The 22,274-nt window shown below is 41.2% G+C and overlaps 1 protein-coding gene across 2 annotated transcripts in view; it reads right to left on the bottom strand.

Moving 5' to 3' along the window:
* Positions 1-22,274, bottom strand: part of Trpm3 (transient receptor potential cation channel, subfamily M, member 3) — an 870,412-nt gene that overhangs the window by 239,504 nt on the left and 608,634 nt on the right. For both annotated transcript variants that reach the window (NM_001191562.1, NM_001354180.1), the window contains 1 exon segment: positions 12,453-12,624. In NM_001191562.1, coding sequence (NP_001178491.1) covers positions 12,453-12,624 — 172 coding nt within the window.

Genomic DNA, 22,274 nt, shown 5'->3' with positions numbered 1-22,274 from the left:
TCCAACAAACTTTATTCTTATCTATAATTGATATCAATGACTCCTAGGAGCTAATTGATACATATTCTTTTTTTTTCTTTTTTTTTTATTATCTTGAGTATTTCTTATATACATTTCAAGTGTTATTCCCTTTCCCGGTTTCCGGACAGACATCACCCTCCCCCCTCCCCTTCCTTGTGGGTGTTCCCCTCCCAAACCTCCCCCCATTGCCACCCTCCCCGCATAGTCTAGTTCACTGGGGGTTCAGTCTTAGCAGGACCCAGGGCTTCCCCTTCCACTGGTGCTCTTACTAGGATATTCATTGCTACCTATGGGGACAGAGTCCAGGGTCAGTCCATGTATAGTCTTTAGGTAGTGGCTTAGTCCCTGGAAGCTCTGGTTGCTTGACATTGTTGTACTTTTGGGGTCTCGAGCACCTTCAAGCTCTTCCAGTTCTTTCTCTGATTCCTTCAACGGGGGACCTATTCTCAGTTCAGTGGTTTCATTTGGCTGTCTTTTGAAATTATTTATGATCTCTTCTTTTTTTTTTCTTTTTTCTTTTTTTCAGAGCTGGGGACCGAACCCAGGGCCTTGTGCTTGCTAGGCAAGCGCTTTACCACTGAGCTAAATCCCCAACCCCCTTTATGGTCTCTTCTGATGGTATTTATAAACATTTGTTTTCTGTAGGAACCTGTCTTGTGTGAATCAGAAAGTCACAATAGTTATGATTTTGGTATTGGTAAAGCATTCCTAATCTGAAAATCAGATAGTCCCAAATTGCCAAAATCTATAAGACAGGCTCTCAAGCATTTTAGATACTAAATACTCAAGTTATTTTATAAAATGATGAGAAAGGACACACAGCCAGGAATGGGACAAAAAAAAAACTGTTGTGAACATTGGAGTGTAAGAGAGAAAGGAAAGGTTTATTTTCATAGTTGTTGCTGTAGCTTCTTAAGTGTTTAAGGTGATAAACACACCTTGAATTTGTTCACCCACTGAGCTAGAACAGAAGCTGCATCAACACACAGATCTAACACTTAGGTTGGACTGAATAATGAAGTTAAAAATCAAAGGAAAATCTAGGGTTGAGTTGATGGAGGCGAGTGTATTGATCTCTAAACAAGGAAATGCAGTGAACTAGCTTTGAAGATTAATCATGGTCATAGATATTTTATAACTGTCATTCTCAGACATACTCATTCATAAGTTAATTAGTCCTCTGATGGCTTCATCAGTGTCCCATACCCCAATGGTTTCATCCTGAATAATCACTAATTATCTCTTCAGATTTATTCAAGTGAAGGAAAGCAAGATTGGATAACTGACATGAGGAGTCAGGCCACCTTTTCTTCAGTATCTTCAAAGATTCCCTCCACTGAGTCAGAGAATGGGCTTCTCTCCTTCCCTAAGATAATTTCCTTCTAACAAGAGAGCCAAAGCCTTTCTGTTTGTCTATTGCCTCTTGCCAGGACTAAGACCATGTGTAGGTCACATGAGGATGGCTTTCTGAGATTCATCTTTGAGTTGTTCCCATCAGGAGTATGACGTTACTTAAGGAAGCACAGCTTCTGCCCTCCTACTTTTGCTTTCTTGTGATTTAAAATGCTACCTAATGATGTGTAACAGCATGCTTATGCATTGCACAGTGTAGATGATTATTTTGAAACTAAGAGGATAGTCTGTTGGATCAGTTAGCATGAGAGGTCAATGAAATCAGGGTTGAGGTGTAGTCCAGTTGTTCTAGGACAGCTTAGTTTTCAGTATGATTTGTATCACATGATACTTAAAAGCTCAACGGTAAGACCAGAAAGAGCAAGCCTGACTCCTATGTTATATGTGGTATTCAGGGTCATTTCCCCAGTGAGCATCTTAGGTAAGCCAGACACATGTAATTTATGGGAGCCTGACAGGCTCTCTCCATAGGCCAATCAGGTTATCCTCCGTAGTCACTTGGAATGTTAGATTTACAAGATGCAGTAAAACTTCCATCTGTCTTCCAATACTTTTCCTGCATTTCCTAGTGTTAGCATTTTTAGCTTACTGCCTATCTCCCGGATTAGGACTGGATACTATAATTAGTGGCTGACACAACATAAATATAAAATATAAACCAAGTGGTGTGTGCCTCTAAGGTTTGTGGTTGGGTGGGCTGTGGGAAGGCTTGTTTACAATCCTGAGTTGTTCTTTGTTTCTGATTTACCCTGGACAAAAATATAATATGATGAGAACTACATAAGCAGAACAAACCAAAGAAGGGCTTTGAGTCCTGACACCATAGTGCTCTCATTATATCTGGATTTGTATTAGGAATGACATATAAGTAGGAAGTCATCTCTGATCCCTTGAATGCCTCTTTGCTTTGGGTCACCGTTACAGCAGAAGGGCCTGGGTCCTAAGACTAATGGTTGTAAGGTATAACAAGATATATCAGAAGAAAGTGACCTGTGAGGCATGGGATACAGGCCATTTTTATTTCAATTATCATTGGCAAAACAAACAAACAAACAAACACACACATTTTTTTTGCCAGAAAAATAGCTAAAAATTTTAAATTTGCAACATTCTGGCTAGTTTTAGGTTGACACAAATTAGGGTCACCTGGAAAGAGGGCCTTTTCTATGGGCACTTTCTTAATTGGTAGTTGATTCAGGAGGGTACCACCCATACCATCACTAGTCAGGGACAATAAGAAATGTTGTTGAGTAAATCAGAGGGAGAAAACCAGTAAGCAGCATTCTGCTGTGGTTTCTGCCTTGAGTTCCTACCTTGCTTTTTCTCAAGGGTGAACTGTAAACTGTGAAATGAAAGAAACTCTTTCTTCCCCAAGTTGGTTTTAGTAAGTATTTCACCACAGTAACAGAAATCAAAGAATGCATAAGGCATTGTTACTGTGGTGCTATTTCTGGAACAAAGTGTGTTTGAGTAGAGTTTTCTTTTCTCCTTCATGTCAGACATGGCTTTTGTCCTGTCATCTTCCTTAGTACCTTTTTACTTTCTTTTGGTCTCCTTTTAATTTAGGCTTTACTAGCATTTCTTCTCATTTATATATTACATGTATATATGACAAACTAGGACCCAAGTATGAGAGAGAACACACAGATACAATGCTTTTCAGACTCATCTATTTTCTGCAGATGCCATTTTTATTTGCAGGTTGATAATGTTTCACTGTCTATATGTATCATATACTCATTGTCCATTCATTTGTTGACAGACATCTAGGCCATTTCTGATCTTGCTTTCAGGAATACAGCAACAATAAACCTGAGTGTACAAGTCTCTCAGTGATTGGGTATGGATTCCCTGAGGCATATGGCCAGGAATAGAATCAACCATATGCATTCACTACTGAATTTTATAAAACTTTTTAGGAAGATATAACACCAACACTTCTCGATCATTCCACAGATGGGATGGGAAAGAACACTACCAAATTTCTTTTATGAAGCTACCCTTATTTTGATATGAAAACCAGATAAAGACAAAGAAAGAAAACTACAGACCAATCTTCCTGTTGGACATAGATGCAGAAATTCCCAACCAAGATCAAGAGCGCTTTTAAGGAGATCATATATCACAACCAAGGGGACCTGTTCCCATAGATTCAAGGATGGCTCAACGCAAATCAGTAAATGTAATGGACCATATAAATAAACTTAAGGACAGAAACCACACAATCATCTTGTCAGATGCAGAAAGGCATTGGGCAAAGTTTAGTAAGCCTTCCATATAAAAATCCTGGAGAGAGTAAGTATAGTTTTAACATAACTTAAAAAGTAAAGGCTATAGCCAACAAACACGTGGACAACACTACACTGAATAGGAAAAAGGTGGTGAGAACATTTCTTCCACAATCGGTGATGAAACAAGGCTATCTACTCTAATTTTGCTTGTTCAATATAGTACTTCAGGTCTTAGCTAGAGAAATAAGACAAGGGAAAGATGTTAAAGTAACAATGCTAGGGATGGAAAGAGTCAAACTATTCCTATTTGTAGACAACAAAGCTTGTACTGAAATGAGCCTATATACTATACCAGAAAACTCTTAGATCTAACAGACACAGTAAAGGTGCAAGATACAAAAACAAAACAAAAACTTCGGTAGCTTTCATAGATCACAACAATTAGCTCAAAGTCTATCTCCTTCTTTATAAAGAGTACCTAGAACTAATCCTATCCAAGGCAGTGAAAGGCCCCTACAGTGAAGACTTTAAGATGTGGAAAAAGAAAACTAAAGAAGATACAGTGATGGGAAGACCTTCTGCGTTTCTGTAATCGCTGGATTAACACAATGAAAATAATGCTATATTACAAAAAGTAATCTACAGATTCTGTGCAGTTCCCAGCAAAATTCTAATGTCATTCTTCATGGAATTTGAAAAAATCCCAGACATTGGGAGTTTTCACATTTCTTATGGTAATATAACTGGACTGGTTTCTAATTGTCCTTCGTGTCCAAATGGTGACTATTGCTCAGCCCTGACACACATCGATGTCAGTAAGGCTGATAAGAGTCCTGATAAAGCCAAAGGTTCTTGATTGATGTCAACCTTTCAGGGAGAATTGGTTCCATGGTTTAATAATAGAAAATATGAATATATATGTATATATATGAATGATCTACTACTACAGTCTAGGGATATGAAATATATATGCTACTAGGCTAGATATGCAATGTAAATTTTTTAGAAAAATTGCCTCACAGTGCTTGTTTCATGAATTACTCATTCCCTCAAGATTTACATTCCTTCCCTGCCTCTACCTTTTAGAATAATTCTCAGTAATTTATAGATAAGAAATTAGCATTTTGTTGGTATTCACATCCGATGTCTATTCTCGTAGAGCCCTGATGTATTAGAGTATTTCCTGGGCAATGTCATCCAAGGAGTAAGCTTGACAGGTCTCAGGGGTAAAGCAATTGCCTGTCGGGGCTTTGTTTGATTCCCATGTTAGCTGACAACTGCAGACTGTGGGATTTCTCTGGACACTAAAATCTGTGACAGGAAAGCTTCCAGCCTGAAGCACTAGAATCACCGAGCCCGAAACATCCAAAGCAGTGGTCTAAGAGTGGGTGCTGCTGAATTGGTAATTCTGATTTCATTTATATCATGGGCTGGCTCTGCCTGTTAGGCTGGTCGGTGAGTCTCTTCAAATAAAAAGCAGATTTTCTACAGCTATGATGGCACAAAGGTCAACTCAGGTTCATTCCCTGACTCCAAAAGCAGGAAGGGCTCTAATACAGCAAATGCCGTTGGGCATCTCCAGGATAGAACAGGCTTCATGTGCAGTGCTGATGAAGTGAGTTGTTACAGAGAATTTCTCACAAACAGTGATGCCAGGATGTATCAGAACTGGCATCCTTCCCATGTTATGGATTTAAGGGCACCAAAGTCTTTAAAGAGTGTTAAATATTTTTAATCTCACCACTCTTCCTCAGTGATGTTTCTTCTACATGTATTCAAGTAGCAAACACATCCTAAGAGGTGTCACTGGTTGGGAGCCAGGAGTTGTCGTATCACAGGATGTCAGTATTCTCGTCCCTCTCCCATGTCATTAATTAAGTACCAGAGATTGGGATAACGCCAGATTCGTCCTCTCATTTTAAATGTCTATTAAGAGAGGTTGCACCTCCACCATAATTGAGAATTATATAAAATCCGTCTTTCGGAGTGATCACCAAATACGATAGTCAAGGAATAAGGATGTAAATGATACAGTCACAAGTAGTTACTTCTAATTATAGGAGCCTTGTCGTCATAAATTCCTTTAAATTGGTGTGTCCCTCACAGACACATACCAACTTTATATTCAGCTTGATTTTAACTCACTGGCCTTTACAAAGCTTTGACTTCCTTGTGACCAGTGTGTGTTCAGAAGACTCATCTCAATGGGAAGGGAAAATACTTTCCACAAAAAGCTGGACTGGTTTAAAGATGCTGGTCTGACCTACTGAGACACACCTCTCTTATCACTGTCTTCTTCACGGTTTGTGTGAAGAAGTACAAAGTCATAAATGTGTAGGGGTGTTGCAACAAGAACTTTATGACACCCCCACAGAGGCTTCTAAATGCCAATATCATTTGATCATTTTTAGGAGTTCTACAATCATTTCTGTTCCATGTTTACTTAAAAAATAAATGTCAAACTCATTTGAATCTGCTCCTTCAGAGAAAAGTGCTCTGGGTAACCTCGTAAGGCAAGAGCATGGTTAAATGTCAGATGTTATTCTGGGGCCAGCAGCATCAAATTATCTTTGTAGCAAACTTCAAAAGTGGCAGCAGTGTTGATGGTGGAAACCTCAGTGCACTCAGTGACACCACCATTAACTCAACCTCAAGGCACATGAATCCACAGCGGGCTGCTGTGAGAGGATTTCTTAGATTGGATTTAACCTGGTAGAGAGGTCTCATTTAAGCAGAGAGGAAAAGCCAGGGAATTCTAGTTTCATAAAGATGTCCTAGACAGATGTGCTTAATATAATGATGTGCCCAAGCCAAATAAAACATTTTCATTGGGTGAAATGTAACATCTAAAGTGGGAAGCCACCAGCACTTCACTCAAATGGATCCCAAAGACAATTGGTCTTTTTCTAATCTAAGGGTTTAGGGTGTTCTGGGTCATTTTGCATCAGCCAAAGTTCTTGCCCTGACACAGGCAGAATACACACCAAGCCTAAATGACAGTCGTGATAACTCATACACAGGACTGTAGCTTCAGCCTCTAATGGCGGCTCTCATCCTTTCTGAACTGTTGACTCAGGCCCTAGTGACAATTGGGCTTTCAACTATTCAGGAAAAATTAAAGGTTTCTGGTTATTACTTTAGGGACTAAGAAACTCTATCAATTACCACTTAATACTTGGTGTTAATAGGTACTCCGTACATGCCAGTATATAATGTTTAGCCCTCTTTCTCCCTCTGGACCCTCTCTATAACTTAAGGGAGATGTAGACACTTAATTAGCAGAGTCAGGTTGAAAAGTGGTAAAGATATTCTAATGAGCACCCTAGCTTTGTCTGACAGGCTGCAGGGCAGAGGATCAGTGTTACGATTAGAACTAAGGCAGAGAGGCTATAGAAACATGGTCCATGATTTCTACTGAGGGGGCCGGAAGTGGGCCAAAGGTCTGAACTGCCTCATGTCACAATTCTACTGTTCATTCATGTTAGTTATAATGGTTTGTACTATCATCCTGTGTTCACAGATTCACAAACATTACAAAACAACAACAACAAAATAAACCAAACAAACAAACAAAAAAACAACCCGGCAACTTGCCTAACGTTCTAGGACTATGATAATCTGCCTGTCCACATTTAGCGGCCACTGCACTTTCATAGCATTTGCAATAGGCAGAGACTTCCTCTCTCTCTCAGAGTAACATTCCTTCCTTCAAACTCTTTAAAAGAAAGTTAGAACTTCTGGGAATTCAACTCTTGTTACTGAAAATTGCAGGGACAATTTTGTTTTAAATGTATTTTTTGGTAAGCTAAAGGTAGAATTTGGCATTGGAAAAGATGATTGTCCCAACTTTTAAGATAGTTTTTTAACAGCAAGATAATATATTTAAGACACTCTTTATTCTCTGAAAAAGTTTCTGAATATATCCATGTATTTTGAGCACGCCCATGGCTATAGTTTGACCAAACAGTTCAAGTGACAGACAAGGAAGTAGTGTAATTTTCTTAAGAGTGTTTGTCTTTGTGGAATACATTGCTGTCAGCCAGCACAGGTATTCTGTGTAGTGATTGAAGCAAAGTAATACATGTTTCCATGTCTTCCAATATTAGTCATTTTTCTGTGGTAGGGCTTGCAAATGCCTCTTCCAGTCATTTAAAGACACAAGGTAAGAAGTATTACCTAAGAGTTGCCCCAGGGTGTTACAGCAGACTAGAATGAAGTCTCCCATTCCCTGTTTTGGTGGCCTCGAATCTACTGTTAATATTTATTTTTTTCTAAGAAAGAAGAAGTGTGAATTCTTAAGGGTTTATAGATCACTATTCTTAGGTTACCTCCCCCAGTTCTCTCCCATGAGTGGCCGATATAAGATGCATATACTTTGGTGCTGAGGTATTTCTGGGTGGAATTGTGTGCTGTCTGGACGTCCTTCATCATTATGCAGAGGGTTCAACGGGTGGGGGGTGTGCAGAGGAAACAGGAGTGGCCATGACTTGGTAAATGCAGACAATATGTAATATGTATTATGACTGTCAGAACAATGCCCACGCTATCAAAACACACACTAATTTGTACATGTTTGGACCTTTTCCCTGAAGCGTATCACGAAGACGCATAGCTACTCCTTTCTTAGACACAACACTTCAGTCTTTTATATCCTGCATCTGACCAGGCTTTACCAACTTTCCAGTCTTCCCACTCAAACATCAGTGTGTCTGCCCTACTGCCTTACTGGGAGGTCCTCCTAAATGTATCTCTGGCTTTTACTCTTATCCATTCTTCCAGTATAACCTTTACATAGAGCTAGAGTAATGTTTTAAAGCACAGTAGTGATTATCTTTAACTTCTTAGATCCAAATTTCTTATAATTAAATCTGATTCTTTGCTAAGCTTTTCGTGTCTTCATCAAACACTTCAAGAGTCTGTCCCTGCATGTTACCCATAATGCTCCACCCACAGTCACCCCTCTCTTTAGTCAGTCCCTGGCTTCAATGTTATTCCTCCTACAGGCCACACCTAGCTACCTAATCTAAATGACTCTCTAGAAATATACATGTGTGTGCCCACAGATACCTTCCTTAGCTTTATTTCTCCTAATAGCACTCATTACTATCAGATGTTACAACTTCACTTGTCTTTCTATTATTATCTTTGTTCTTGTCTGAAGCTCAGTGAATTATTTCTGCTTTCCCAGATCTTAACAATAGCAGGTATATGCTAAGACTTCACTAGATATTTATTTACTAAAAGAATAATTGGCATTGTCCCCAGTAGGTTAAATTTGTGGTTTGAAAAATTGCAAATAGTTGAGTATTCTAAAGCAGGCAATTTCTCATGTCTAAAAGAGCTCTCTTTTATAAACAGAGCCCTTGATAATCCCTGACAGTGCCTTTCTACTGACTGGTAGAGAGGGATGTGAATGGGATAATGGATGTCAGAGTGCACATTAATGTAAACATACTCAGTGCTTATGTTACTAATAACTGGCATGCTGACAAAAAGAGGCTTACAGGTCTCCTGAGCAGGATACACGCTATGTTTAACAGATGCATTCTCCACGAAGCAGTGCCATTCGTGTAGGTAAACAGGCTTGTGAATAGGTTACTGCTGTTAAACTCGTCTCCCCGATTGATGGGGCCTGGTATTTCAGTGAGGAGAGTGCTGTGTGTGTCCTTATATCCCTAGAACCATCATGGGTGTAAGAGGTGGTAGCAGGATTGCTATGGTAGAATGCCTAATTTCCAGGCAATTGGGTTTTTTGTAATTTCCATTTTAAAGCAGGAAATGGAAACATACGTAGAATTTTTAGAACAGACTCAGATTAAAACTTAAGCGTTTAAAGGATCATTAATTGCTAATTATGGTATGAAGTAAAAAGGTGCACTCAGGTAAGAAAGTAGAAATGTTTCCAGCAGGGAGTGGGGTTGCCTTAAATGTTGATATTCTTAGGTTGATTCATGCTATGACTTTGTGCCTTTTCCCAGTCTTTCTCTGGAGTTCTGTGGTTGCTATGGGCAATTTTCCTTGCTGCAAGGTGAATGGAAACTTCTCATGGAGAGTGGTCACTCTTCCCACCCAACAAACTTGTATTTCCTTGCCCCTTTGAGTCTGAACACAGTAAGAAGAGAAGTCTACCTTATAAATCAGGAATCACTCAGTCATCTAGTAACTTCTCATTTCAGGGTCATATAGATCCAGCAGATCCAGAGACAGTGTCAGGCAAACTCCAATGAGTAGAAGGCCAGAATGGTAGGCCCTAATTCATGACACTTACAGACACCTCTCTTCTTAGCTTCCTTGACTTTTGGGGTCTACTGGGCTTCTGTTATCCACTTCTTGGGCCTGCTCATACAACAGAATGGGGGCCTGTAGGTTTCTATGATGCCTCAAAATCCATTAACAAAATAAGCCCATTAGTACTTGGGTCAATGCTCCATCTCTATACATACAACCCTTGCTTGGGTTCCCACCCCAACTGCTTCTTTGATAGTAAAACAATGGTCCAGTGTCTCCACAAACAAGGTGTGATGGGTTCCTGATGAGCTGTCCACTTGTTGGGTCTCCTCTAGTGTCTCTAACCATCTGCCATGGTTGCCCTTCATTCTCCAGGTGTTTGGCCTATGATGTCACTGGCATAAAGTGTTGTTCAGGGGTCTTCCTGCCTGCCCCTTGCTCCTTCCTTCCCTCCTTCCCTGAAAGGCCAATTGTAATACTCAGCACTTTAAAAAACCTTTGGAGAAAGGCATTCTTTGAGGCACATGAATTACATAACAAAGAGTGTTCCCTCTGGAATGAACCAAAGGCACCCTCTGTCTGGGCATCTCTCAAACGAGGCTCAACTAATAGTTTTGGCTGGGCTAACTTGCATATCCTCAGATGGGTACCAAACACATGCAACCCCACATCTTGTCCTGTTTTCTAAATTACTGAATAGCCATCCAACTGCACATCTACATCCAGCTCTGCTTTATAAATTACTAAATAGCCATCCAGCCACACATCTAGTGCTGCTTTATAAATGGCTCAGGAGCCACTAGGGCCTGCACAGTGATGGGCTTTGCTGGTCTGGAGAGTGTTTCTAATTGTTCTGTACTAAGTTTCACTTTGAATTATGTCTTGTGTCCTTGCTCTCCTGTCTTCCAGTTTCTAGCTAATTTCTCATGAACTCTCATATTTAACCCAATAGCAGAAGGAAAAAAACCAAGAGTAATGCTATATTCTAAAATAACTTAAAATAGTACTAATTATATAACTTCTCCCCATCCATTCTCTCAAATACTGAGATGAAGGAAAGTGCTAGCATTTTCAGCAAAGCTTACCACCTGGCTGATGACAATGCTTTTGTCTCTGCCAGCCTCTGATCAGTTAGGTTTCTCTTTCTCTCTGTCTCTGTCTCTCTGTCTCTGTCTCTGTCTCTCTGTCTCTGCTGTGTGTGTGTGTGTGTGTGTGTGTGTGTGTGTGTGTGTGTATGTATGTTTACTGCAGCCCTTCTCCCAGTGTTCCTCTTGGGCCACAGCTGCAAAGATTCAAGAATAGAGTTTCCTCATATAATTTTTATTTCAGACTTGAGCCGAAATCATTATTTCCAATTTCACCCAGAATGGGATGAATGTATAAAGCTGGTCTAAGTAAGCAGCCAGAGAGACACCTAGAGAGGAGGGTTAAGAAGGGGAAGTTGAGACCAGAAGGGCCTGGCATCGCAGCTCTGGCAAAAAGTCAGCTATAGCAGGAAGATTTATCAAGCACGAAGGCAGAGAAGAGAGATGGGATTTTAAAGAGTAGCCAAAGAGAATCTAGCTTTTCTTGGAATTACAGGCTTTGGAAATTTAATGTTATATGGAAACTTCCATTATATATATGTACATACACACAAACATCTATGTGTATTATGCATATAAGTAATAAATTTTCTCATCCTTCAAGAGTGAGCAACATACATTTACTCATCAACATCTATGTTGATGTTTGTGTGTATGTACGTATGTGTGTATGTATGTATGTATGTATGTATGTATGTATGTATGTATGTATGTGAAGGTATTTACAATCTAAACTGCAAACCACTGAAGCCTCACATATCACTTTGTGGAAAGGGAAGCATTTTTTTTCTGAGAGGACCCTTAGTAGATGATCAGGGGAGCATCCTTTCTTTTTCCAGCCAAATGTTTATATGACAACTTTAGTACAGAGCTCACGAGTCCTTCAGAGAAATTTTATAGCCATTAGAGATGTAGTGTGCAGCATGCATACATACTCATAGGGAAGTGCACACATGACTGGAGATGACAAATTCATAATACATAAAAGTAAAACAGTGTTAGAGTCGGAGCAAGATGCCTGCCCAGTACGCTTTAGTTTAAAAACATTCAACTCCTTTGAGACTCCTCTGCGCTAAGATCAAAGCCTGATTTGCTTTGCCTTTTTTAGTGACACACACACACACACACACACACACACACACACACACACACACACACACACAGAGGCTTTCTAAATAGCAGCCTTTCTCTGGGGTGCCTTTCTTCTCTTGAGTACTGTGGAAGGAAGTAGGAAAGTTTCAGAAACCCCAGCTGGGGATGAACTCTCTATGCGCGAAGAAATGAGCTTGAACCCGTTAATTGTGTTAGTATTCTCAGGTTTCCTCTTGTGTTCCCCTGGATAACTCCCTGCTCCCTGGGCCAGGAGGAAGATGGCGGTGCCTACGGCTTGATTTTTCCTATCCTTGCTGCATAGGATACGTAAACACTTGGCATTATTTTCTAGGCGGTGCAGTGGTCAGCGTGGCTTACTTACTTGTGTTTATCTTCTGGAGTGAAATGTGCTTTTCCAGTTGTCTGCGGAGTTTCACCTCGGCCCCGTATTTTCCCGTGGTCCCATTGTCAGCCAGGATGAAGTGGGAGTGCATGCTGTTGAGAACCGTGAGCTTGCTCATAGGGTTTGACATGGTCTGGTATGGTCGGACTACCTACGGGCAGCAAAAGGAAGGCAGAGTCAGAAAGGAGGAAACAGGATGTGAGGCAGAGGATGAGAGACATTGTAAGAAGGCGTGGTGGTTCCCTGATAGGAAGACTATGCTTAAAGAACCATCTCTTACCAAGTCTGAGCTCACGTCTTCACTGTATTAAAGACCCGTGTGCTGATGGCTAAGTCAAATTCTTATTTTGTTACTGAGTCAAACATAATTTTTTAAGTTTAATTTGGATATTTTCCCCCTTCTTCTGTCATGTCTGTGGTTTAATAGGTACTGTAGAAGTCATTCTGGAGATCAGTTTCAGGAGTTGGGGGAGGAGCACGTTCTCTTCTCTATTCACTTTACATCGCAGTATCAGCCCCCCTTCTCCTCCCAGTCCCTACCTCACATGCCTCTCTCCCTAAGCCCCCTTCCTTTCTCCAAGAAGGGGGAGGCCCTCACCCCATGGGTATCACCCCGCCCTGGCTCATCAAATCACTGCAGGATTAGGTGTATTCTCTCCCACTAAGGCCAGACAAGGCAGCTCAGTTAGGGAAATTTGTTGTACCTCACTTAGGAACCGGAAGTTCTGTTATTGAGAACCAACACTGTATTCGATAGACTTCTTAAGTACAAAACAGCTTGAATATAAAGTAACAGTCTCATGTGATGGGAATACACCACGCCTAAAAGTTTGTCTCTATTGTGTTCTCCCACTCCCATTTTGATTTTTTTTAATTTCAATAATGAATTGCACTCTGTAAAATAGAGCAATTTAATACAGTCTTTGACATTTTTTTTTGCTAACAAAACCATATCCATCATGAGCTGGCTGCTTTTCACATAGCATCTGTATTCCATGCTATAATCCTACCTTACACGTTATGTTTATTTTTGAGCTAGGAAAGTAAAGAGTTAGGAAAGTTCTCTAAAAATTTAGACGAATAATCAGAACTTGGATCCAAACCTGATTCAAAACTCTGAGACTATTATTTTTCCCCCTGCTTAGACAAAATCAGACATGCAGGATATTGGCAAACTATGGCTAAAATATCTAGGTTGGAGCTTCCGCTGGAGAGGAGGAAGAGAAGGCCTTTCAGAAGGCTCACTATTGCACAGTCTCAGATTGGTTTCTCCTGCACGAAAATCACTGAAATTGGCAGGACGGAAATAGATGCTACTGGGATCTTACTTTTGTGCCTCTGTGTAGTGCATCCATTAATTACACAGATGAGACGCATTCGCCTCTTCCAGCATGTAATAACTCACCATACAATAGGGGAGTAAGATCGAGTCGTGCATTAAGCACATTGCAGAGTGATTTAGTGAGGGCAGTTTTCAATTGTGAAGAGCTCATGTAAGTCATTTTTTAGACCTTGATGCTGATTCAAAACCCACAGTCTAATGTGCCAGGAAGATCAAATGTCCTCGGTGAACTGAATGAATAGGCAAACCTGACATAGGCAATGCTTGTGTTCAAACCTGGAAAGGCAGCGGATCCTTTCTTTTCAGAATTGTTCAGGAAATGGTCTGATTTAAATTTCAAATATGTATATGATTCCTAGCTTCTGAAATGGTTTTCAGTCCTGTTATATGTATTCCGGTTTTTAAATATAGCTTCAACATGACGCCAAGGCTGAGTTCCATTTTAATTGCTCCTTGTTGATTTTGAAATCTGATAGGCTTGATTATTGCCTCTAATAACCCTGGGGGCAGTGGTCAATTGCTGCCTTGTCCCGAAGAGTGACTGGGATGCTTCCAAAATGGAGAGGCCTGTATTGTCTGTTCTGCACTCCCTAGCGCTGGAAGAATGGGTGGCTTGTGGTTGAAATTGTCATTTGTTGCCACTCATAGTTGATCATAAAACATTCATCCTACAGGGGAGTGCTCGCTAATAAATATTAATGCTTTGCTGAGAGGCTGAGCAGAAAGACTTTCTCCTCTTCTGAAAGTGCCTCCGCATTGCGCACTAGGCAAAGGAAAACGCTCCAGTTACTGTGCTGATTTTCAGTGGCAGGTCCTGAGGACTCAGTGCCGTGGGGGTGGGGAAGACACAGCAGCTCTGTGAGAGTAAAGGGAGACTGGAGTATTGGGGATTAAATGATGTGTGACAGTGGACCCTAGTCACTTGTGCTGGCTTCCTATCTACCTGCCTCTGTCCTTCCTTCCCTTCTTCCCCACCACTCATATTCATTCCTGACTCTACTTCAAGACTATTAGTAAAAGTAACATTTTTTAAGTGGGGGGAAAAGGAAGGAAAAACATTGTGAAGTCAACTGAGCATTTCATCAGAATATGGAAGGCAATTCCATTGTCCACTTTTTTTCCATTACCGAATCCTAAGCCCAGTGGCTCGTCAGTCTCCGGACATGTGGCAACCCTCTCTTGTGAACATAGATCGGCAGTGCTTAGAGGATGCTGGACACCTGCATCAGCCATGGCAAAACTGTCAAATTTGGATTTCTCCATTATCTGAATCCCTTTTCTTTTGATCTTAGGTGTAGCAAGTTATAGGTTGCCATATTTTGGCAGAGAGGTTTTCTGATGAACAATAGAGGGTAGAAATCTGAAAAACGGGAAAAATTCCCCAGTATTTCTGTCCTCTTTAGGGGAAGCTTTACAGAGTCCTGGAACATCCCCAACAGCATAAATCAAGGACGGAATTGCAGTTCTGTCTATGGCTGTTGGAACCCGAGTCTCTTAATTTGTAAAATGGACATGATAAAACGACTGACCTCAGGGGGACTGGCTCAGATTGCATGGGCAAAGAACCAGGCATGATGCCCAGCTCCTAGCAAGCATTGTAGAATATTAATTCCTTAGCCAGCTCTGCTCTGTCTTACCAACTATATGCTTCCAGTTGTAAAACAGCAATCAGAGCATAATGTGGGACAGACCCCCTCGCCTTTGTTTTACCCAAGAGACTTAGATCGATGTGAAGCAAGGAGGGAAATATCAACCGTCTGCTGGCAAAATGTGCAAAGCATGGCGTGTCACCTCCCTCCAGGCCTCTAAGAAGATGATGGCTTGGAACTATTTGTTGATTAACTGAAACGTTGGAAACAACTTCCATCCTTCCGAGAAACGTATTTTGGTCTAACGTGCCTACCAAAATCCACTTAATATTCCTTATTACAAACTACACAAAAATATGCCTGCTGTCCTTTTCGAGTTACAGTCTGTGTATATATTAAAAGATTTCCCAATCCTTCTTGTGTATTTTCCAAATCGAACAAACACTGCTTTTGTAATAACGGGAATACAAATGAACGTCTCCTTCTGACAGGTGTTGGAGGCAGTACAGCACAGCCAGTTTTTTGCTGTTAATAATTTATAGGGGGAGGAGGGATGCCTGTCTTTGGAGGGGTGTGCTGTTGAGTGTGTTGGTGATGTTTTCATGGTACACTGGGTGACTGTGCATGCGTCTCAGTGAGGACTTTGGGAAACAGGTAAGTCACAAAGCCCCATAGCCTCTACCAGAAAAGGTGTTTCACCCTCTCCTAAAAAGACAGGAAGGTGGAGGTCACATACTCCTTCTTGGAAAACTCATATCATTTCTTGTCTTTCATTTTTGAGATCATAACCTGAACTGAAGAATGTTGAATAGTGTCCCAAATGCCTTTTAATCAGTTTTCATGATGAGCAAATAAATCAACTTAGAAGTGGACTTCAGCACCTTCCTATTCTCTGGCCTTCACCGGTCATGGTGTGTGTAAGTAATGCGCTTTCTTTTCTTGTCCCTGAAGAGTGAGGACTTGCCTTCACTCATTAACCCACTCCATACGGTTTAGTATTGCACTGGGCGTTTGATAGAAGTCCGGTCAATGCCTTTATATACCTTAGTTATGAACGCGATCATCTCTGTGGAGTGGGGAGCTTGCAAGGGTTTCTACGAGGCACTAGCTGAAAGCATCCTTCATATGGTGGTCACGGACTGATACATTTGTAATCTGTGAGTGGGTTTAAACTAGTTATTTACAGGTTGGTCGAGAATAGCTGCTGGGGTTTTCTTATGTATTTCCAGGTATGCTGTGGTCTCATTTGGGAGTATTTCAGGAAATCAGCATCTAGCAGCTCTAGTTTAGTTTCTATAGTTACTACCTTGTAACCTTGGGCAGATACCCGAGTTCCCTGCTCACTAATTCATAAACTTCTTGAGGAAATGCAGCCGCTGATGGCACTATGCTGACCCAAGGACACACATGATCATGTTTCAAGATAATGTCTCTTAATAAATAGACGTTTGATATGCTGTTTTCTTAGCTATAATGTGCAGGACTTATAATTTCTGGAAGCTTCCTGCCTCTAACCCCTGAAGTCTGTCTACGCTGGGTGAAAAGTACACTTCTTAATTCAAGTCAGTACAGAACAATGACCTAAGATGGGTGTCGGCTACAAAAGTAAAGACTCGCTCTCTTCCCTCTTCTGGTGCTTTGTGCAGTGCGATGGCAGTTTGGTCACCTGAGATACCTTTTCCTAACAGAATTGAGTTGGGCTAAATTGGGTTTCCATGCCATCCATCAGAGGCCCTCCGCAGTCCCAAGCTCATTTCTTAGTGACTTATGTATCGACACGTTCCAGGCAAGCAGCAGAGTAGGACACGCATGGCTTTAAATAGTTATCTTCTTCTCCTGACAGCACCAGAGCTTTAATGTAGACCAGAAGATCATGGACAGTCATTGACCATGTCTAGCGTGTCATGCATGGTGAGGACAAGATCTCAGGAAGTAATGCTTATTTTATCCAGGGAACTATAAGGCTTTGAGAAGTAAGGAGTCTTGGCCAACTGTTTTCCATCAGTCACGTGTCAATCTGAAGTTTCTATGTATGTCATTGCATGCTGGGAAGGAAATCCAAGAACCATCTCATTTAATATTCCCAGAGGATACTGTCATTGGCCTTGCTGCCGGGTACTGTGTTAATGCTTCATCTGACTTTGGAATCCATCAGACACCTGAGCATGCTGTTTGCAGTAGAGCTATCTAGAACGGTTATGGTTATACAGAGGTTTAAAAAGAGACAGTACTAGCAGGGAGTCAGGCGGGGTTGCACATTGGTGAGAGAGAAATAAAAGGTGTATGGAGAGTCTCTAGGGATCTGGCATCTGTGTTTGCTAGGGGAAAAGAGGTACTGAGAGAAGCAGGAAGCAACCTTTGTGTCAGAGACAAAGGAGCGTAGGGATGGAGAGTCAGAGATGAGAAAAAGAAAGGCTTCACATGCCTTCACAATCAGAGAGCAGTGGTGTCATTCAGTGCAGCTCTTAAGCTTAGGTATAAAGGAAATGACTCCGAAACCCAGGTGCTACCTCAGGGCTCAGCAGTCCACACAAGGAGCCAGTAAACCCAAGGACCCATTTCAGAGAGCGCTCAGATCCCTGAGCTGTGGGATCCACAGTAGAAGCCACAGGCGTATCAATTTCATCTTTCTACAACACTTTGAAAATGTGTCCCTCGGTGTGTGTCACACAGAGTGTTTGTGGCCCTTGCTTCATACTTTACACTTGAATAGACTCACATCCCTCTGGCCCATCCTGAGGGGAGCCAACTACTAGCAGCGAGAATAGGTTCAGAAAAGAGCTTCCTGTCTCCAGCGTTCACCAGGGTCCTAATGGGGGTAGATTTAAAACATGCTGCAACGACTCACTTCTGAGGGATCTCCTAAAAACCAAGTGTGTGTAACCATAAAAGGAGTTTCTCTTAGCTTCTTTCTGTCAACTCATTTACTCCAGAGGAAGCTGGTGATGGTGTTGGGAAGAGGATTTCACAGCTCAGTGAAGCGATCCCCGTGACCAGGAACGACAAATAGCAACAAGCTAGAAGAAGGCACAGTAGCCTCAGACCATGGAGCTGCCCAGCTGTCATGTGACCATCACCTCAAGAGACCTCAGCTTCCCAGGTAAGCCATTTACAAATTCCTCCCCGAATAACTGAGAAATCAGTCTGTTACTTAAGTCATTAAGTTTGAGGGTCGTTTTTATGCATCCACAGATGGAATTATCTTGTACTAGTATTGCCTTCCTTTCTTCGAGTTCTTGAAATATACCCTTTGCTCCTTTTCTGGACTGATGGTTGTAAATAATCTCATGACTCTTGGTAACCCCCGTCTCTAGGCATGAGCCCTCTGTGTTGCCTATAATTAGTGCCTCATGCTTTCAGGCAGTTTGGAATTGTGTTCTACTGGCTGACTAGCATCCTGCAGCCTCTTAACACTGCTCACTGAACTCCTTCCCCTTTCAACCTGGCAGATGATCTGACTTCTATTTTTGCTAGTTGGCTAGGGTAACATTATGCATTATGGATTTTCTGGGTCTATATAAGTTGAGGTTAGTTTTAAAATCAGCGTATTAATATAAAATCTCCCACATAGAAAGGTTCAACTTGTCTTTTTTTTTTTTTCAATTTTACAATGGTATGGAAAACAACACATATTCAGTAGAAACTACTGTTTGTTCTTTTTTCCGGGTTAGTGACTTTCTGTTTTGATGTTTTGCAGTGGCAGGAAACCATAGCATCTATGTGTTTGTGAATAGAAAGGTAAGTGATTGCTCTAGTACTCTATAGCATACAGTAGCAGGTAAACTATATGAACTATTCCACATTTTACTTCAAAACCGGTTCAACAGAAGGTTAATGTCAGTATCCTGAGCAGTTCAAGGTTGACTGACCTAAACTATGATGTCATTGGGGTAGGCGTACTAAATGCGTTTCAACTTACACTATTTCTGACTCTCAATGAGATTATGGTACATCATCCCACAATCTATACCCTAAAGAGTAGCTGAGACACAAACCTTAAAGAACCATGCACTCAAATCATTGATAGCTGTTGTGATAGAAATACAATACTGATTGGTGGGGATTTTCCTTAATCCTCGAAACGTAAAGAACATGTGTTGTTTAATCCCTTACATCCTAACTTCCATAGACTACCCAGCTCATCTCCATGTTCCCTGAAACACCAGTACCACCTAGGCTGCTTTAATCCCTCACACTGACTCCTGCAGACCGCCCATCTCTCCTTGGGGCCATCTACGCTGCTTTTCTTCTTGTGAATGTGCTTGCCTTTTTGTTACTCTACTAAGGCACTTTTGACCAATAGTCCAATAATATATGAATAGTCCCATGTCCTCATCATCCTCAGTCTGTCAGTAGCATAGGGTGAACGTTGATGTCTATATGCAGGTGATGGTTGGGACAAGTTAGGTCAAGACCCATGATTGGACAGTAAAAAGTAAGGTGGGGACGAAGTTTTTGTAAGGCGAGAGAAAAGGGGAAAGGAGAAGAACCAAGATGGAGACAGAAAATGACTACCCAGATCCGGTTGGTCTTAAATAGCCACAGGTAGATACGAATATTTCTTAAGGGATGGATTTTTTTATAGGTCAATTTATCTTATCTAGGAGGGCGGTTCATATCTTTATCAATTGGTTGTGAGTTTATTGTGTGGACGTTGTGGATTGAGAATTTAACAACATACAAATCTGATTGCTAAATTACAGCTTATTGAATCTTGACTGTAACAGGTAGTTGGGAGTTTATACTGTAACTACCAGGGGGTGGTTGCTGGGAGTGTAGGCAGAGTCTGTGGGAGGGAGCCGCGATAGACCAGCTGCTTTGGACCTCTAGGGTCCTGATTTTACCAGGAAGCTGGGACCAGAGAGTTCCAGGCTGGCAGAGAGTCAGCCAGGAGAGGGCGACTAGCAATGGGAGCGGAGAGGCTGTGAGGTCAGAGGTTAGCTTGGTGCCACCCTGAAACCAGCCCCTGCAGAGATGAAGGTACTCTGCAGATGCCATGTGGCCCTACGGTGCTGGCACTAGCGCGGGATCAAAGGTTCTGAGTTTTTAATAATTACCGCAACATAGGGCTCCCTTTCCAAAGCACAGCCTTCCCTAGGCCTCCGTAACTCACTGTTCAGCTCCTACATCTCAGCCATTTTGCTGGCTCTTCGCCCTGCTTGGCTATCGTGGAGGTCATCAGGGCCTCAGCATTCTTTTCCCTGTGGTCGCCTTCCCATGTTGATGCCAATCGCTGGGATGGCTTGCTTGTCCTCTCTCCGAGATGACTTCCAAACTTAAGCTTGCAGGCCAATCTTTCTGCTTCTTGCTCATATGCTGAGTAGCGTTCTAGAAATTCTCTTGGAAGTATCTCAGAGGAACTCCAACGTGAACACTGTCAGGTCCAAATTCATCATTATTGTCACCCAAACTGCCTTTCTGAAGCAAGCGATCCTAACTGCTACCTTGGCAGTTTGCCCAGGATCTGTGTGGTCCAGGCTCAGCAAGCATTGGCTCTGTCCTGGGTAACTGACAGATGTGGTGGGTTTCCTTGCCTCCTCTTTTCCTCTAGCATCCTCTGGGTACATCTTATCCAACCCAGTCCAACCAATCTCATGCTGAGGCCACTGTTGGGAGTTGGTGTTTTTTTGTTTTTTTGTTTTTTGTTTTTGTTTTGTTTTTTTTTTTTTTTTGAGTTTACAGTATGAAGTGATTTTCAGCTTGGCCCCCAGGATAACTGACAAATGTGCTGACTTGCTAACTACATCCGATTTAGCAGTCGATTCTATTCCTGACCTTGACTTAAAATGCAAAGATGGCATTAAAAACAGACACTCTCCTAAAAGTTCTTCAAAACTATGAAAGCTCCAGGAGATGAACTTGCATTTCATTAATGTAACAGTGAATAGGAAGAAAGCTTAGTAATTACATATGTCAGAAAATGGCCAAGTGCGATGTCCTTCCTTAAGTTAAAATGGAAACATACCTTAGCTTCTGATTATGGGTATTTAATTTGGCATGTGTCTGGTTAATCTGGTTGGGCTAGAGACAAAGATCTTAGAAAAACTTCAGTCACCTCTTCGAATTTTATCTAAGTTGTTTTCTAAAAGTAAGGAATATAAATTTAAAATGTGTTAAGTGAGAATCAGAATTTGCTAGAAGTTCTTTCCTGGTTTCACACTCCTGCTACTTTTATAATTATCTGTCTAAGCCAAGATTTTTTCCAGGACAATGAAGAGTTTTACTTATCTATTGAGTATATTTTCAAGTTTAATTTGTTGGTGTTATTTACCAGAATCCCAAATAACAGCTAAAAATTCCACTGCTGAGTATTTTTTTTCAGGTTTCTTGATATAATAAATAAAGCAGGGGTCTCTGGGAAAAAAGGGCTGGACTTTTGATTTTAGTTTGTGGTTCAAATGAACCATACCTTGAACTTAACCCTGCAAAGCTTTTCCAATTCAGGTCATACTCAGTAAATTTCAGTTAGTATCATTTTGATTATACCTAGAGAAGCTGCGGCAACAGAGAAACTATTTTTTATAATTTACCTATAGATAATGAAATGATAATATGAATCATTCACATGTTCTATCGATGCCTCATGTTCTCAAGCAAAGTATTATATTAAGGTTTAATAGCAAACTAAACCAAATTGTATTTTCTAGGCACTCTGCTGACATTGATGAAATGAACCTCATGTTCAGGTCCTCTCCCACCCCAGTTCTAACACTGAAATCCTAATCTGCACGGTGATGATGTTCAAGAGGTGAGATCTCTAGGAGCTAATTATGTCATGAGGGCTGAACCCTCAAGTATGGGGCCTGCTTGAATTAAAATACCAATAAAAAGGAAACCCTAGAGAGGTCCTCAGTGTCTTTCATCAGGTAA

Source organism: Rattus norvegicus, chromosome 1 (assembly GCF_021556685.1).
Source record: "Rattus norvegicus strain SHRSP/BbbUtx chromosome 1, alternate assembly SHRSP_T2T, whole genome shotgun sequence".
Lineage (NCBI taxonomy): Eukaryota > Metazoa > Chordata > Mammalia > Rodentia > Muridae > Rattus > Rattus norvegicus.
The sequence above is the reverse complement of the archived record's forward strand: the minus strand, read 5'-3'. Positions and strand labels throughout refer to the sequence as shown.